General features: G+C 36.3%; 2 protein-coding genes across 3 annotated transcripts; one reads left to right on the top strand and one right to left on the bottom strand.

Annotated features, from left to right (window-relative positions):
* Nucleotides 1-3646: 3646 nt before the first annotated feature.
* On the bottom strand, nucleotides 3647-6528 carry LOC140181228 (protein FAR1-RELATED SEQUENCE 8-like). Its single transcript, XM_072224752.1, has 5 exons — nucleotides 6424-6528; nucleotides 6009-6098; nucleotides 4977-5428; nucleotides 4665-4889; nucleotides 3647-4136 (listed from the first exon to the last, which is right to left on the bottom strand). Exons 1-5 carry the CDS (start codon nucleotides 6526-6528, stop codon nucleotides 3647-3649), a joined length of 1362 nt encoding a protein of 453 aa, XP_072080853.1.
* Nucleotides 6529-8398: 1870 nt separating this feature from the next.
* Nucleotides 8399-9785, top strand: LOC112771950 (uncharacterized). Of its 2 annotated transcripts, none has more exons than XM_025816814.3 (2): nucleotides 8399-8693; nucleotides 9331-9785. In XM_025816814.3, exons 1-2 carry the CDS (start codon nucleotides 8412-8414, stop codon nucleotides 9637-9639), a joined length of 591 nt encoding a protein of 196 aa, XP_025672599.1. In that variant the 5' UTR covers nucleotides 8399-8411; the 3' UTR covers nucleotides 9640-9785. The 2 variants fall into 2 exon arrangements, with proteins under 2 accessions (XP_025672599.1, XP_025672600.1); XM_025816815.3 differs by having other exon boundaries at nucleotides 8399-8630.
* The last annotated feature ends 8411 nt before the right edge of the window (nucleotides 9786-18196 follow it).

The raw sequence follows: 18196 nt of genomic DNA on the forward strand, positions 1-18196 counted from the left end.
TTCTCTTAAGGAAGAGCTGATAAAAGATAATTTTATCTATGTCCCTCCGGAAAGTCAAACACAACAAACTTCTGATAATGAGTAAGTTTACAACTATTTATTCACCACATGAATGTTGTTCGGTTCAGTGGACTTATTTATTTTCATTCACTTGATAGTTAGTGTCTTCAGGGTTTAGGGTTATTCTTATTGCATTTTCACAATGTAACTAGGGCTTTGACTGAAATTTGTTCTTATTTTCATTCGGTTTAATGGATAGTGTTTATGAGTAGATAGGATTTTTATTGAACTATTTTCTGTTTAATGCAGCAGCCTTGCAAAGAAGCACCGGCACAACAATCAAAACAACAAAAGCAGGCTGTTGAGAAATCTTCACCAAGGAATACGGAGCCAGAATCTCCAATGAATGTGTAAATTTTAATTAATATATTTTTTCTAATCTTCTTGTCTAGCTGGTAATTAGAATTCTTTTTAATAGTTTTAATGGTACAGGATAATATTTTTGCGTCGTTACTGAACTCTTTTCTGTTTAATGCAGCAGTCCTCCCAGACAACAACAGCAACAAGAAGCTCTGGTGGCATGGCAATTAGAAGAAGAAGCACAGCCTTATTTGTAAGTTTTATGCTTGTTCATATCTGAATATTTTTGGTTCACCACATTGATTAATTTCGGTTCACTACATTATTTAATATCATTTTTGTTTAATATCATTGTTTAATGTCTCTATCGTCTTGCAGTGTTGCTCATCCTAGGCAATGGGAAGATGATGTGCCTTCTTTTAGCCTTGGGATAAATCCCCTAGCATCTCAAGTAACTCCCCCCTCTCAACCAACTCAGCCCTCTGAGCCTACTGTTTCACAACTTGAAATCCTGAAAGAGGCGGTGGTAGATGCTGGGGTGACAACAGCATTGAAGTTTGCTGAAGCAACAACTGCCGAGCCAACCTTTCCAGCTGCTGAAGTTTACAAAACTCCGGAGAAAAAGAAGGAAATCACGGAGGAGTTGATCGAAAAGTGTTATCATTGGATGACGCATGTCAAACAGACCAAAGATAGTAGCAATAAATATGACGTCATATTCATCTTGAAGCATGAGGCAAATTACAAGGGGGTTAGACAACATTTCATGTCTCTAATGCCGAAAGAACAAGTGGAAAGCACTATAAATTCTTTACCAATTGTGTTAACGTTAATGATTTTTCCAAAGACTCTTATACATTATATCTCATAAATTTTCTTCCTGTAGGTGGTCACTATACATAGCATGATTCTTAACGAAATAAAAGGTCGCCGGTTTCAAGAACAAATATACATTGTGTAACTGGATATTGTGGAAAGCTAAATTTCTTATTCCCTGCCAATGGAGTTCTGTTCAGTAGAATTATTCATGTTGATTGGTTTGACTGTAAAGTGTTTAGTTTAGTCCTTTTGCATGCAAAAAATATTTTTCTTGATGATTTAATATTTATCAGGTTTTATTCAGCACATGATTAGTGTTCGATTCAGTGGAAATGTTCATATTGATTCACCTTAATATTTTTCAGGTTTTATTTAGCATATAAATTGTGTTCGGTTCGGTGGTGTTAGCCAATTAGATTCACTAGTCTGGTAGTTTGTGATTTAACCGATGTTCATTTTACAGATGTTTATGTTGGGAAGCCATGGCGTGGACTACACTGATCCAAGGACAAAGAAGGCCTACCGGTTCGATATCGATCAGTATGCCTACCACCGTCGTTTCCTTGACAAAAGAAAACTGGCATCGCATCCATTTGTAAGTTGTCATTTTTAAAAATTCTTCAATAATTTTCTTGTTTGCTATTATTTCGATTGAAATATTGTATCATTTTTTCAAACTTCAGCTGTTTGTACCAATTTGTAACGGGGGCATTGGTGGTTGTGGATTGCCGATGTCGGGAAAAAGAAATTCTATGTGCTTGACCCTGTCAATAAGAAGAAAAAATATATACCTGAATTGAGAGTGAAACTGAACAAATTTGTTGTAAGTTATTTTGTTGTAAATTATTCAAATTATTCAGTACATGAAAGGAGTTTGGTTCAGTGGTTTTGCTTCTCTTTATTCACTTTTTATGTCCCTTTCAGGGATTAATAATTTCCCAGATAAGGGTTTACGCCGGGGCGGAACCTTAATGGAGGACGGAGAGGGAGAAGAAGCAAAGTATATCGCGCTGAATGGTCAACGTACAGAGTAAAAATCTTTCTCTTCTATAGTTCTATTTTTAATGTATTTTATTTTGTATACTATTAACCGTACTATGCTCAATTCTTACTTAGCTATGATTGCGACATATACGTCATGAAATGGCTTGAAACAATTGATCCACGAAAGATCAAAAGTGGGAAGAGATATCAATATAAAGCTTGGACACAAGTAAGTACTTTCTAAATTAATAAAGTTCTTTCATTTCTTATTTCGGTTGGTTTCATTTCTTATGTAACTAATTCCTTTCGATTGAAATGTAGGAAGAGATTGACGACTTCAGGCACGAATATGGTCCGCATATCCTGTTACACAAAATGAACAAAATCAGAGACCAAGTGATTCGGACATCTAAAGCAATAAGACTCTCAAAACCATCTGCTGCCCTCTCCAGCCTTTGTTGTAAATTCTCATCTGCGAATTTAGAGAGTAAATAGGATATACTATGATTCACTGGTTGTAATTAACAATATTTTGTTTAAGTTGTTTAAAAAAGCAAACAATGCTTCTTTCATTGTATTCATGTGAATATTAATGTAAATGTTAATCTATATATCTAATCTTAATATCAATGTATATATCTAATGTTAATATTTTTATCTGATTCAAGATGGATTGCTCCTTGTCCTATCGGTCTGAGATGTTAATCAATATATCTGTTGGAACTATTTGGCTGCTATTTTGTTCCAGCTTCACAGTGAATGGAATCAATGTATTTATCAAGTTATTAATAACCCCGAAAAACACAATGAACCGAAATTAATACACTTGATAAACCGAAATTTGCATATATCAATATAGCATGGAGCTAATTATAAAAAAATGTTTCTATCAGTATTCAATTTTAGAAACATCTGAACTCTTTGACATAGCACAATATATTAACCATTCAATAAAGAAAAAAGTGACTTTTGAATAAAGAATTTCACAAAAGCAAATATCAAAAACAAAAAAGTGACTATTCATTAAACACTAAAAATAGTCAGAAATTAACCTTCATATAACCTCAGTGAACCGAAATTTGCTCATGGGTGAAAAGAAATTTATATTAATAAAAACTAAAACTCCTATAATCCTCTCTAGGATAATTCATATCCGGTGCATTGTAAAGGTTGGAGCTTGACTGAATTATTGATCCGCCGTCTAAAAGGTTCAACTACAAAAGACATAATAAAATTGTATATTAGCAAAATGCACAAATAAAATTTTCCCTAATCGAAAGCAAATAAATTTTACCTCGCTGGGAGCTGTCTTTTTCTTTTTCTTTGTGGCGTTTGAGATCTTTTTTTCCAGGTTTGATCCAAGTCTGTTCTTGGGCCGGCCTCTTGTTTTGATGCATGGCGGGATTTGAAGGTCGTTAACGTCGCTCAACGTCGCTTTTTTATGAGATAACGAACTTTTTCCTTTGCTTCTCTCTTGATATTCTTACATTTCGGCCATGACCTTGTCAAACGCCCGGTGCAGAAATCCGGTCAGCTCCTCGGACTCGGATGCAAATTCGCATATATTGTGTGACCGAAGCATCAAATCGTCGAATCTCTTACTTCTTGGCTCTAGTAGAGGCTCGTCTTGGCTGCTCTTGATGTGTGTGTGCCTCCTCTTTATGTTCTTGCTCCACCGTTCCAGTATGTATTTCGGTGCCACGTTATCCACTCGCTCAAAGCTTAGGATCAGGGAATGGCGGCACAGTATGCCCCTTGACTCGAACAGCAGGCACTGGCACTTTATCTCTCGTGATATTGCGTTGTAGGTGATGAAAAACTTGTTGAATGTGGAGTTGGAAACTTTCTCTACGACTTCGTATGTTATGAAACCTAAGGTGGAATGCATTGATCTTGTGATGCAGTTCACTTTACTTCTGAATTGTGCTTGAACTTCTCGTGGGAATACACGTGCTGAAACTGGGCCTCTATTGCTGATTTTGTTGCACACGGTATCATGGTGTGAAAATCTGCAGCGTCGACTTCTCTCTCTCTTTGCTCTCTGCTTGTTAGGAAATTGTTGTATTGCTTCACGAATTGTCTCAGGGAGCTGTAGCGTGTGATGAACTTATTGAAAAATGCGTGTATGCTCTTGCTCCTTTGTGTGCTTCTCATCTCGGCCCAGAAGTGGTGATCCAGGTAAACTGGAATCCATATATAGAGATCCTCGTACAACTCTGCAGAATGAACCGAACTGGTTAGCTGTACTAAACCGAACTCTGTGCATGTTTTGACACCAAAGGTAAAGGCATGAAAATAATTCGAATTAAAACCTCGGTTACCTGAAAGCCACTTGTTGCCTCCGAGACCGAACTTTTGTGATGAAATCGTTCCAGTTTCTGTCGAATGCATCTTTTGTGAATGAGTTCCAAACGACGTGGCTCGTCTTTTGTTCGATTTCTTTGTGTCACTTGTAGCCGTTTAGTTTGTTTGGAATCTTCTTAATGATATGCCAGATGCACCAGCGGTGAATTGTTGTTGGCATGCACATCTCAATGGCCCTTTGCATCGATGTGCATTGGTCAGTGAGAATGCCTTTTGGTGTCTTGGCTCCCATGCAACGGAGCCAACACTCGAATAGCCATTTGAAGGATTGGATGTCCTCATTTTTCATCAGCGCGCATCCTAGAAGTATCAACTGACCATGGTGATTCACGCCCACAAAAGAACCAAAAACCAGATTATAGCTGCATAAATGCACACTCTCACGAATTGGTGAACCGAAATGTGTACATAAGGTGAACGTACAAACTTACTTTGGGTGAACCAAATACCTGTTTGTGTTGTATGTGGTGTCGAATGAAACGACTTCTCCAAAATACTCACATGCCGCCCTGCTTCTTGCGTCATCCCAGAATGCATGTTTGATGGAGTGATCACCTTCGAGGTTGAGCTCGAAAAAGAAATTTTGGTTCTTCTCTTTCATTCTTAATAGGTATTTCCCGAATTCTTTGGCGTCGTCTTGTTCGGACACATTTCGTACTTTCCGTGTGATGTAACTCCTCACATCTTTTTCTATATAACTTAGTTCACGGTGACTGCCGGCTGCTGCTACTAATGAGTGGTAAGTTTTGCTAGGTTTAATTCTGGCTTCCTTGTTGGTTTCAATGTTGCGACGCACGAACATGCTTAGCTCCCTGTGTTGTTTGAGCATCTCTACCTGGTCTGGACAGCCGGGGTGTGAGTGATTCAAAACAACTTTGAAAATTGTCCAAAGACCCACGTCCTTCAATATGTGTACATATATCCTGGCTGGACAGTTTATGCCGGCTGAGGGATTTGTCTTCAGATGAGGATATATCTTGGATTTCCACCTCCTCTCTCTGCTGCATACAATTAGTTGATTCATTACAAGAAAAAGCAATATTTGTAACAAAAAAATTGTTACAAAAAATCGATATTTTGAAACAAAAGGATTTTGTAACAAAAAAAGGGGTCGTTGCAGTATGTCCCATTACAAAAAGTTTTTGTAACAAAAAATGGAACTGTTATAATTCAAAGTGATATTTTGTAACAAATTTTTCTGATACAAGAAACTAGAAGTCGTTACAAAAGTGGTAACAAATTTTGATCTTCAAGGTATTTTTGGTGACAATCTATTTTTTCCTATCATAAAATTGTTACAAAATGTAACTTGATTTTGTAATGTTTTTTTTCTTTAGTTACAAAAGCAAAATAATTGTTTTGTAACAAATTTTTTTTAATACAAATTGCATACATAATTTACAAAATTATTTTTTAAATTAACTAATATATTAACTATTTTAATAAGCAAGTCTACATTTATATAATATGCAAAAACATACATAATTCAAACATGCCTCATTCAGACCAGCAGAGGCAGTGGACGAGGCACAAGGCAGGATGAGCAGAGGAGTATAAACTATCCTAAGACCCTACAATGTAAAAAACACAAAAAAAAACTAACAAAATTTAATCAATATTTCTTTGCTAATAAGGATAATGTAGTTACCTAACACACTAAATTCACAAACACAAAAATTTAAGAAAACAAAAAGTATCAAAATCCCCAAAAAAGTGCAAAAAATAGAATCAAAATAATAAAACCCAGAAATAAAAAATAGAATAAAAATATCAACTCTCCAAATAACCAAAAAATCATATTATCAACCATATTACGCAACAATATTTTCAACCTCAACAACATCAGTAGAATTAACTAACAATATAGTTATCAATACTCAAATAAACTGCACTTACCTTCAGCAGAGAAGCAGTCGGACCAGACCAGACCACCAGCAGAGGGAGGACAGCCGAATCAGACCAGCAGAGGCAGCCGACGAGGCAGGATGAGCAGAGGAGCATAAACTATCCTAAGACACTACAATGTAAAAAACACAAAATTACAGACAAAATTTAATCAATCTTTCTTTGCTAATAAGGATAATATAGAAAGAAAAATCACTAAAAAAGAAAGAAAAATATCAACTCTCCAAACATAGAATCAACTGAGCAACGAAAAAAGAACACAGATATAAAATCAAATTAATAGCAAATTAAGTTTTGCTAATAAACTAAGTTTTACAAATAAACTATAGCTCAAATATCAACTATCAACTCTCCAAATAATAGAACACAGATACAGATTTTTAACCAAAATAATAAAACACAGATACAGAAATTAGAATCAAATATCAACTCTCCAAATAACCAAAACTAAGATTATCAACCATATTACACACTAATATTTTTAACCACAACACCAGTAGAAACAACTAACACTAAAGGGTTCAATATTTCAGCTAAAATCAGCAGTTTATCAACTAAAAATGTAGTTAACAATACTCAAATAAACCAAAGCTTACCTTCAGCAGATATGTTATCGGACCAGAAGCAGAGGCAGAATACGAAAAGAATAGAGAAGCAGAGCACGATGAACTACACGGAGAAGCCGAGCTGATGGTCAGCACGAACAGTGACGGCGACCACCACCACGAAGACCACCGCGACGAAGACCACGAGGCCGCCGCACACGACACAATGGCAGAGGAGACGGTGATAGCAGACGAGACGACGACGGGGAGAACGTTTTTCGGGGCTACGCCGGTACTTCTTCTTCCGGCAGGATCTCCATCGCGCTTCGTGGAGTGGTAGATGGCGCAGCAGGGGTTCGTGGAGTGAGGCTTGAGGGGGTGGGAACTTAGGGTTTTTACTGCACTACTCTACTTCTTTTTTCTTCTACTTTCAGTAATGTCGTTTTTTTATATTTATTTATTTTTATTTATATTTATACTTTAATAAAATTTCTTTAAGTTACATGAATTATTTTTTAATTAATTTTAAAATTTGATTATTAATAAAAATTATATATTAATTTTTTATAAAAATATAAAATAATATTTATAATTTTTAAAATTTAAATTTTTGAAACAATATAAAATTATTTTGAAAAAAATATATACACAATTTTTTTTATTCTTAAAGTGTTTAACATTTTGAAAAAAATTGTTGTAAAATATACTTATATTTTATGACAAATAATTAACTTGTTACAAATAATATTAAATTTTGTGACAAATTAAATTTTTGTTACAAAATATTTTGAATTTTTGCAACTTTTTTTTTGTTACAAAATATTACAATATTTTGTAACAAAATACCATCTCGTTACAAAAACTAACGTAATTTGTAACAAAATAAAACAGGTTGTTACAAAATGTTATCATGTTTTATAATAATGCCATCAATATGTGTAATAATGCCATCCATATCCATATTAAATTTACAAAAATAATAATGCCATCAAAATTTATTGGTTTTAATCTCACTTAGTCATTAACTCAATTTATTTAATCTAGTTTCTTAGTATAGTAATTTAATAATATATTTTATTCCATACTTTTAAACATTATAGCTAACTGATGAACAAAAACATTAAATTATGATAGTGGCCTAGTATTTCTCCTAAAATTGAGTTTGAAGACTAATAATAATGACCTGAAAATATTTCTTGTCCACATTCATATTATTTTTAATTTTCCATAAATATGCAATAATGGCTCATTAAAAAATGGAGACTTGCTAATAAACGTGAGTCTTGAATAATGAATACACAGGGACAAGAAAGCATGCATGAACCAGCTTTCATTCTCAAGTCAGTGTGCTCAAAACCACCTTAAGTGGGTTTATATAAACCTCCCCTCAAAAAAATATTAAAACATATCTTAGACTCTCATCACTTTACTACAATGAAAACACCACCCACCATTAAATCACCAAAAAGTGAAGCTGTTACCCCTAATCACTTTACTACAATGGAAACACCACCCACCATTAAATCACCAAAAAGTGAAGTTGTTACCCCTAAGTTGAGAGATATGCTGAACATTGATGTTGATGCTAATAATGTTGTTGCTCATCCTCCGAACTCAATAACTACACTCGATGCACTTCGTAAATATTTTATGGTATCCTTTGACCTCAATCAACCTGCTGCTAAACTTGATCAGTGTGAAAATGAAAACTTTATGGTAATAAATTAGTGTTGAATGGATGCATCCTATATTTGGTTTTTACAATTATTATTTGGGTGATACTATACATATGTATTTTTTGTAATTAAGTCTAAATAAGTTGGCACAAGTCTAGAAAAAAAATTACATGCGTCACACATTTGTATAGTATAAAAAATTTTGCGGAATGTATTTTGTTGGTTTCGTGAGTCAGTGTCCTAGGTATGTAGTCGTTTAAAATTTTCTATGTTGTGCATCAAATTTATATGTTATACAAATTTTGTTGGTTAAATATCAATATTCTAGACACATGATTTTTCAAAAATTTACACACAAATTTAGGCGTTGTGTACCAAATTTTTTATGTTGTGCACCTTAATTTTTATGCTTTGCATATTTTGTTGGTTGAATGTCAATATTATGGGCATACGGTTCTTTAAAAAATTCTGTATTGTGCACTAAATTTCTGTGTTGTGTATATTTTGTTAGTTAGACTTTAATGTTTTGGAGATATAATTCTTTAAAAAGTTAGTTTACTGGACATATAAAAAAAGAGGGAAAAAATGCATGCATGTGACTTGGTTGAAAAATAGTTTAGCCAGCTAGCTTTATTGTTATTCTTTGCCTTTTTCATTGATTGATTGTATCTTTGAAGGTTGTTGAATCATCAGCTGCTAAGGGAAAAGAAAAGAAAAGCAGCAGCATGAAGTTTATGAAGAAGAAAGCAATGATGAGAAATATGAGAATATCATCAAGTTCTGAGAATGCTGATATGGAAAATGATGAAGATGTGGATTCATTGATTGTGATGGGATGCACTTATTGTCACATCTATGTGATGGTATCCAAATCCAACCCTGAATGCCCAAGATGCCAGAATCCCAACCTGTTGGATGTGCTTGAAGTGATGAACTTTCCTAAGACTGCTAAGCCTAACAAGAGAATGAGGATCAGTCGAATTTAATTTGGCATCTCTCAAATATATCTCTCTCTTAAAGTTTGTTAATTAAGAGGCTTGTTCTTATTATGTCTTTTTAATTACAACCTTTTTGGCTTATGGTCTTGATCGAGTCGTGGTCTGTTATGCAGAATAAAATTGAATTATGCTAATTCAATAATAAGAATAATTTTACAATAATAATTTTCAGCATGCAGTATTCATAATACTTTAACTAAATTTTCAATAATAATACCAGCCACTTGTTTAAGGATTAAAAGATTTCATACATAACAGTGAAAATAAAAGATTATAGTTGAAAGGTATCCAATTTAATCACCCAACAGATATCATGGATACATAATCTCCCAACAACCACCTAAAACAAACACTCAGAGCCCAACAACAACATCAATGCTAAAGCTAAAACATAAAAACCAAAAACACAACAAAACCGAAAAAACAATCCCAACATGAAAGACACCAACTACAACAGCACCCCTGCCAAAAAAAACCACTACCAAGATATCCCAACCTCAAATATGTAAAACCTTCCAAAAGTAACACAAAGCCAAAATAAAACATTGTCCCTCTCAGTATAAAGATGAACCAATAACAACCAAACATAATCACTCCTAATAACATATATCCTCTTGTCCCATCTTCTTTACTCCACCATCCCCCATATTTTTTACTTGAAATCTCCTGTAGATTGGTTCTAAAAACTCTACCACCAAGAGAAAGAGAGGTAGCAGGGAACATATGTACCACCAAGCATCCCCAATAGCCAGATGAAAACATCAACAGCACTGGGTGTGAGGCAAAACAAACAAACTAACTTTAGCTGACTGCACATACTTTATCATGTGCAATCTCAATATTCTTAATACTCGTAACATCAATCCTACTGTTTGACCTTTGAAAATTTACGGGACAAACTGAGAATTGTTATATGCCAATTGGTCTAATTACAAGAGTAACAACTAAGAGAATAAAAGAAGATTTTGTAAATATGGCTAAATCATTTGTTCAGAAGATGCATCAAGAATTAGACAAGACAATGACTAATAGTTATAAAAAGTCAAATGTCATATTATTTACAAGATGCATTAAAGACTCTTATTAATTAAAATGAATTATATATGCATCACTTTTTTTTTGTATACTGGAGGCCCTAAGGCCAGGAACAAAACAAAAAACAAAACAAATTAACGGGAAAAGAAACCCCACTTCTATTAGCAAATCAAATTAGAGTGGTCTCCATGGGAGATTGATCCCAAGTAGCATGCTCCCTATTTTGATTTAGTAGCAAATTTGCAATTTCATAAGCTAATTGATTAGCCTCTCTCTATATATATGTCATATGTGCACTTGCCATTCCCTGTTGAGAAGCTCTCTGATCCTTCTGATTGGGTGGGTTAGAGTTGGGTGGCATTTTGGAGGGTTCTCCATCAAATTCACAGTTTCTTGAGAGTCTGTTTCTAGCTCAATCCTTCTAAATCTTTTCTCCCATGCTATCTTCAGTCCCTTCCGTATTGTTGCAACCTCCGTTTCTATTGCCTTTGCATAGATCAGACGTCTGGCATCCAATAAATCCAGCCACTATCCGCATTTCTGAAAATTTCAGCGCAACTACCTTGTCCAAGGTTACCTCTTGAGGCCCCATCTGTATTTAGCTTGATTCAATCCTTTTGGGTTGGTTGCCAAGATACTGTCAGAGACTCTTCATGCTGATTATTCTCTATTCTTCTTCTGGCATCCCTAATTTCTCTTGCTAAGTTCTTTATTTTCATCTCTTTGATTCTTAAGGAGGTATTTATATTAGAATGTATATATTCATTCCTAAATTTCCATATAAGCCAAACTGCTATGACAAAAATATCCTTCCATTCCATATCATCATCAGACCCCATGTCCACAGTCATATTAGCAATAATCCACTCTTTCAAATCAAGATTATAAAACATGCCAATATTTTGCAGTTTCACTCGGCAATTCCACACTGGCGATGACATGGGACAATCTCGAATAACATGAAAGGGAGTCTCAATATCATTATCACAACTCATGCAGTTGGGATTGTTCTCTCTACCCCATCCCACAGTTCTGGAAGCTGTTAAGACAGCATTATGAGCCAACTGCCAAAGGAACACCTTCGCCCTTTGTAACCCTTTTCCAATCCCAAATCAATTTCCATAATCGATCTGAGTCGTGGTCGCAATGGGAAAGAAATTGATAGGTATGTTTGATAGCAAACTCACCTTTAGGATTGAGTCGCCAAAAGAGGATATCCCTGCCATCTTCTATTGAAGGAGGGAGAGTGCTTCGAATTTTATTAATGATACTGCAGGTAGGAGGGTATTTAGCTTTTCTATTTTTCATTGTCCTTCTTCATCTATATAGTCACTCACTGGACAATTTTCTTCCTTAAGTGTCAGGATTGGGGATGTTAAATTAGCTAGTAAGTTATAGGGTTCCAACCAAGCGTTTGTTCAGAACTTCCTTGCCTCACCATTTCCAAGTAGGTAACCTATGTTTTCCTTGATGATGTGCCATTTGGCTATAAGACTTTTTCACAATATAGAGTCACCACTGATAGCCACCATATTTTGCATAGGATTATTCCCTCTCCCAAATTTTCCAATCATAATTTGAACCCAAAGAGAATTAGGTTTGGTCACAATTATGGGCATCATTTTTTTAGTATTTATTTTATGTTTATTTTATTTTAGTTTGTTTTGTTTGTTTTAAGTCCAGTTATGATTTGTCCCATTTTTATTTTAGTGAACTTATGAGTTAAGGTTTTAAACTTAAAAGGTATAAAAACCTTCCAAAATCTGGTAGTCACTTTTTTCCTTAATTTAGATGAATATGAGAAAAGGACAAAACCATTTAAAAATACTTTTAAATCCCCGACCTTCACAAAACTTGGATGGATGAGTCCCTCCATCCAAATGCCTCTGTCAAACCCAATAGAAAAGTCTGACGTGACTCCCGTTCTGATAACCTGGCGTCACGGGTTGACACGTGGACTGATAAGTGGAAGGGTAGTTTCAAAAATTGGACAAATAAGTCCCTCAACCTAAAAACTACGTCATTTCGCATTTGGCCATTTACATACACTCTCATCCCTTCAGTTGTATACAATACCCATTACACCCATACCACACTTACTGAATTACATTAAACCCTAAGAATACCAACGATCACCATACTCTATTTCTCTCTCCAAAGAAATCACTACCCAGGCTGAGACGGTTGCGGTGTACAGTGGCTGTCCAAGAGGGAGAACCCTCTATTGTTGTCTGAGTTGCTGTCTTCATCACCGAAGGTAAGAATTCATTGCGTTGCTTAGTGAGTGGACTGTCAGATTCATTGCTTATGCAAGTTAGAACTGTATTGTGAAAGAACTGAACGTGCATGTTGATAGAGTTGTAAAAAAAGTATTGGGGTTTTTCCTTTGAAATTGATTAACTGTTAGGGCAAAGAAATGTTCTGGGGTGATTTTCGTTTCTGTTTTTGAAGGACATTGCTTTTTAATATGTGAAAAGAGTACTTCTTGATCATTGTTTTTTGTTTTTTTTTTTAGAGGGTCGATGTGCTTGTGGTGCCGGTTTTCCACCATGGAGGTAATTTTGTGAGAGAAAGTAATGGTTCTCTGGTTTATAAAAATGGGAAGGTAGAGAAGTTTCCCGAAATGGACCTGGATTTTGTGAATTTCGGAGACTTGATCACACTGTTCAAGGACTTGGGGTACCAATCATACAAGACAGTTTATTGGTATGATCCAAAGAGTGCTCATGTTGAGTTTGGGCTGCATATTTTGACAGGAGATGCAGGGATTAATGCAATGCGAGAGAACAAAATGAAGAATACAGAAATGGACGAGTTTTACCTATTCTTTGACAACCCTGTTGATGAGCCTGAGATTGTGGAGGATGCTAGAAACCAAAGTAACAGCCCTGTCTCATAAGAGGTTTTGGTGGATCTTCAGAGTTCGTCATCTGATGATGGGTACGAGAGTACGGAGGATGAGCCCTACAAACCTCCACCACCCGGGTTTGAAAGTGACAGTGACGAAGATGATAATAGTGCTGATGACAATGGTAGTAAAAGGAAAAGAGTAATGAAGGGAAAGAAAAAAGATGTGCCTCCAAAGAAGCCAACTGCAAAGAAGACAAGTGTCAAAAGAAATAGGAAGACGTGGAAGAAGAAGGGACAAAGTAGTGGACTAGGTGCATCTAATGTTACTAGAAGGCAGCAGGCTAGGGCAGGACCCAATGAGCAGCAGGCCAGAACTAATGTTGGGCCTGGTCCTAATGTGCAGCCCAACAGAGACCCACAATCCAACCAAGACCAAAATGTTAAGTTCTATGTGAGTGAAGTCCAAGATGATGATGATGACTCGATATATGATTATGAATCTGAGAATTTACATACACCTATATCATCAGATGATGAATCTAGCAAGCATAAATTCCCTGAGCTTGATGATGATTATGCTTTTGGAGAGGGGACGTTTGAGTTAGGGACTAGGTTTGCCACCATAGAGAGATTTAAGGAAGTTGTGAAAGACTCATTCATTGCTGAGGGTGGTTTCTGACTCTACTCCGAGAGGATTTGGGGGATGTGCAGACTTATGGTTGGAATTTTATGTCCGACTAATAAAAGGTAAACTTCATAATTCTTTAACTACTTGGTACTTGTTCACAATTGAGTTCTGTTTTACTTATGCACTTATTTACTTTTAGCTTCTATTTTAGAGTTAGGTAATTGTTTAATGTTGACTGTTGTTGAATACTAGGTTATGTTTTAGTAGCTATATACAATTGTATGATGACTGTTGGTTTAGTTAATATGAATGTGCAACTGCTAATTAATAGTTATGTATTGACTGCTGGTTTAGTATATGATTGGGCAACTACTATGTAGTGGTGTTGACTGTTGTTTAGTGCTAGGGTTCTGTTAGATATTGACTTCATTGTATACTGTGTTAGGGATTGCTACCTGCATTAAAATCAGTGATGCCAAATGCCCATCACCAAAATTGTGTGATACACATTTGAAAAAAATTTATCAACCGGTTTAAGGATTCGTGTATTCGGGAGGTGGTTTGGGACTGTGCTAAATGCACCACCATACCAGAATTCAAGGAATAGATGGAGAAGCTCAAAGGAATTAGCCAAGGTGCATGAAAATATCTGTCGAAATTTGAGCCAGCAACTTGGGTGAAGGCCTATTTCTCACATGGACTAAAAGTGGACAACCTCACAAATAACATGTGTGAGGTATTCAACGCAAAGATAGTAAACTATAGAAGCAAGCCTATTCTCACAATGCGTGAAGAAATTAGGTGCTATCTAATGGGGAGGATGGTCAAGCATAAGGAGTTACTTGAAAATTATCCTAGAAAGCTCGCACCTGTTCAGCAGAAGAGGCTGGAGCGTCTTATAAGGCCCAGCAACAAATAGCTTGCAGAGTGGATAGGTGACGACGAACGTAAGAGATTTGAAGTGAGTCATAAAAATACAAAGGTGGACATGGATCTTATCAAGCAAACCTGCTCATGCAACAAATGGCAGCTGAGTGGTTAGTTTTAATTAATTGTTGAATATTTTCTCAATTATATGGTTTACTTGCTACTAGTCCATGATGTTGTTCTGTTTCAGGCATGCCATGTATCCATGCAGTTACAGCAATAAGGAAGAGGCATGATCATCCAGAGGAATATGTGCATCCATGGTTATGCATGGAGTCAATCCATAATACATATGCACATTGTATTCAACCTGTGCCAAGTCAGGAGTTTTGGACAAGAAGTGAGTATTCAAGGCCAGATCCTCCCATCATAAAGAGACCAATAGGCAGGTCAAAGGTGCACAACAGACAGAAGGATCTGGATGAACCACTGATGCAGCAAGGTGACAAGTTGAAGAGATCATTTAAAGTCACTTGTAGTAAATGTTGTGCAGCGGGATATAATTATAAGACATGCAAGGGTGCTCCATCTGACCCCAACTGGAAACCTAAGACCAAGAAGTCTAAGAAAGGTGGCACAAGTTAATAAATAGTAGTCCTTCCATTATCACAATCAGCACCAAATAATAATGTAAGTACTGTACTTAAGTAGTAATCTGTTTAATTGGTTTTGCTTCGTGATGTATGTCTCTGTTTAATGCAATGTTATGGAAGTAATATAGTAGGTTCTAATTGGTCAACATAATTGGACAGGATACTCCTAACACCCAAAGTGCTCAATCTAGCCAGGCTCCGTCTAGCCAGAATCACATTAACAATAGCCAGCAACACACTCCAGCTTTAAGTTAATTATATTATTGTAAAATGTTGACCTCTCAAACTGTTATGTACCCTAAATTTCATGAATACTTTGTTATACATAACAACTAGGTTTCAAGTGTTGTGAATCCAACTCCTTCTATATCTGTGGCAACAACACCAAGGCCTACAACACTGGTATGCGAAATTGCTATTCAGGTTGTGAATTGTTGTTCGAAATTGATTCCCTGGAAATGGCACCAAAAACGGATGCGCAGGACCATGGTCTAAACATATCTTTACAACTTCGCATAACTAACCAGCAAGTGCACTGGGTCGTCCAAGTAATACCTTACGTGAGTAAGGGTCGAATCCCACGGAGATTGTCGGTATGAAGCAAGCTATGGTCACCTTGTAAATCTCAGTCAGGTGGATATCAAATGGTTATGGAGTTTTCAAAAATAATATAATAAAATAGGGATAGAGATACTTATGTAATTCATTGGTGAGAATTTCAGATAAGCGAATGGAGATGCTTTCGTTCCTCTGAACCTCTGCTTTCCTGCTATCTTCATCCAGTCAGTCTTACTCCTTTCCATGGCTGGTTTTATGTGATACATCACCATTGTCAATGGCTACTTTCGGTCTTCTCTCGGGAAAATGATCCAAATGCTCTGTCACGGCACGGCTAATCGTCTGGAGGCATCACCCTTGTCAATGGCTTCATCTTATCCTCTCAGTGAAAATGGTCAACGCACCCTATCATGGCACGGCTATTCATCTGTCGGTTCTCGATCATGCTGGAATAGGATTTACTATCCTTTTGCGTCTGTCACTAACGCCCGGCACTCGCGAGTTTGAAGCTCGTCACAGTCATCCAATCATTGAATCCTACTCGGAATACCACAGACAAGGTTTAGACCTTCCGGATTCTCTTGAATGCCGCCATCATTCTAGCTTACACCACGAAGATTCTGGTTAGGAGATCTAAGAGATATTCATTCAGTCTAAGGTAGAACGGAAGTGGTTGTCAGGCACGCGTTCATAGGGAATGATGATGATTGTCATGTTCATCACATTCAGATTGAAGTACGAATGAATATCTTAGAAGCGAAACAAGATGAATTGAATAGAAAACAGTAGTACTTTGCATTAATCTTTGAGGAACAGCAGAGCTCCACACCTTAATCTATGGAGTATAGAAAATCTACCGTTAAAAATACATAAGTGAAAGTTTAGGCATGGCCGAGAGGCCAGCCCTCAAACGTGATCTAAGATAGCATACAACTGATCAAAGATACCTAATACAATATTAAAAGGTCCTATTTATAATAAACTAGCTACTAGGGTTTACAGAAGTAAGTAATTGATGCATAAATCCACTTCTGGGGCCCACTTGGTGTGTGCTTGGGCTGTGCTTGAGTGTTGCACGTGTAGAGGTCCTTCTTGGAGTTGAACGCCAGTTTTTGTGCCAGTTTGGGCGTTCAACTCTGGTTTTGGATCCTTTTCTGGCGCTGGACGCCAGATTTGGGCAGAGAGCTGGTGTTGAACGCCAGTTTGCGTCATCTAAACTTGGCCAAAGTATGGACTATTATACATTGCTGGAAAGCCCTGGATGTCTACTTTCCAACTCAATTGGAATCGCGCCATTTCGAGTTCTGTAGCTCCAGAAAATCCACTTTGAGTGCAGGGAGGTCAGAATCCAACAGCATCAGCAATCCTTCTTCAACCTCTGAATCTGATTTTTGCTCAAGTCCCTCAATTTCAGCCAGAAAATACCTGAAATCATAGAAAAACACAAAAAATCATAGTAAAGTCCATAAATATGAATTTAACATAAAAACTAATGAAAACATCCCTAAAAGTAACTAGATCCTACTAAAAACATACTAAAAACAATGTCAAAAAGCGTATAAATTATCCGCTCATCACAACACCAAACTTAAATTGTTGCTTGTTCCCAAGCAACTGAAAATCAAATAGGATAAAAAGAAGAGAATATACTATAAATTCCAAACTATCAATGAAACATAGCTTCAATCATATGAGCGGGACTTGTAGCTTTTTGCCTCTTGAATAGTTTTTGCATCTCACTTTATCCATTGAGGTTCAGAATGATTGGCATCTATAGGAACTCAGAGTTCAGATAGTGTTATTGATTCTCCTAGTTCAGTATGATGATTCTTGAACACAGCTTCTTTATGAGTCTTGGCTGTGGCCCTAAGCACTTTGTTTTCCAGTATTACCACCGGATACATAAATGCCACAGACACATAATTGGGTGAACCTTTTCAGATTGTGACTCAGC

The sequence above is a fragment of the Arachis hypogaea genome, chromosome 18, assembly GCF_003086295.3.
Source record: "Arachis hypogaea cultivar Tifrunner chromosome 18, arahy.Tifrunner.gnm2.J5K5, whole genome shotgun sequence".
NCBI lineage: Eukaryota > Viridiplantae > Streptophyta > Magnoliopsida > Fabales > Fabaceae > Arachis > Arachis hypogaea.

Coding starts and splice junctions, on each gene's coding strand:
- LOC140181228 (XM_072224752.1), bottom strand. CDS start 6,528: ATGCTCCTCTGCTCATCCTGCCTCGTCGGCTGCCTCTGCTGGTCTGAT. Junction 5,429..6,008: donor ATGAGGCATGTTTGAATTAT/GTATGTTTTTGC, acceptor CACATATTGAAG/GACGTGGGTCTTTGGACAAT. Junction 4,137..4,664: donor CCAACAACAATTCACCGCTG/GTGCATCTGGCA, acceptor CAACAAAATCAG/CAATAGAGGCCCAGTTTCAG.
- LOC112771950 (XM_025816814.3), top strand. CDS start 8,412: ATGAAAACACCACCCACCATTAAATCACCAAAAAGTGAAGCTGTTACC. Junction 8,694..9,330: donor GTGAAAATGAAAACTTTATG/GTAATAAATTAG, acceptor GTATCTTTGAAG/GTTGTTGAATCATCAGCTGC.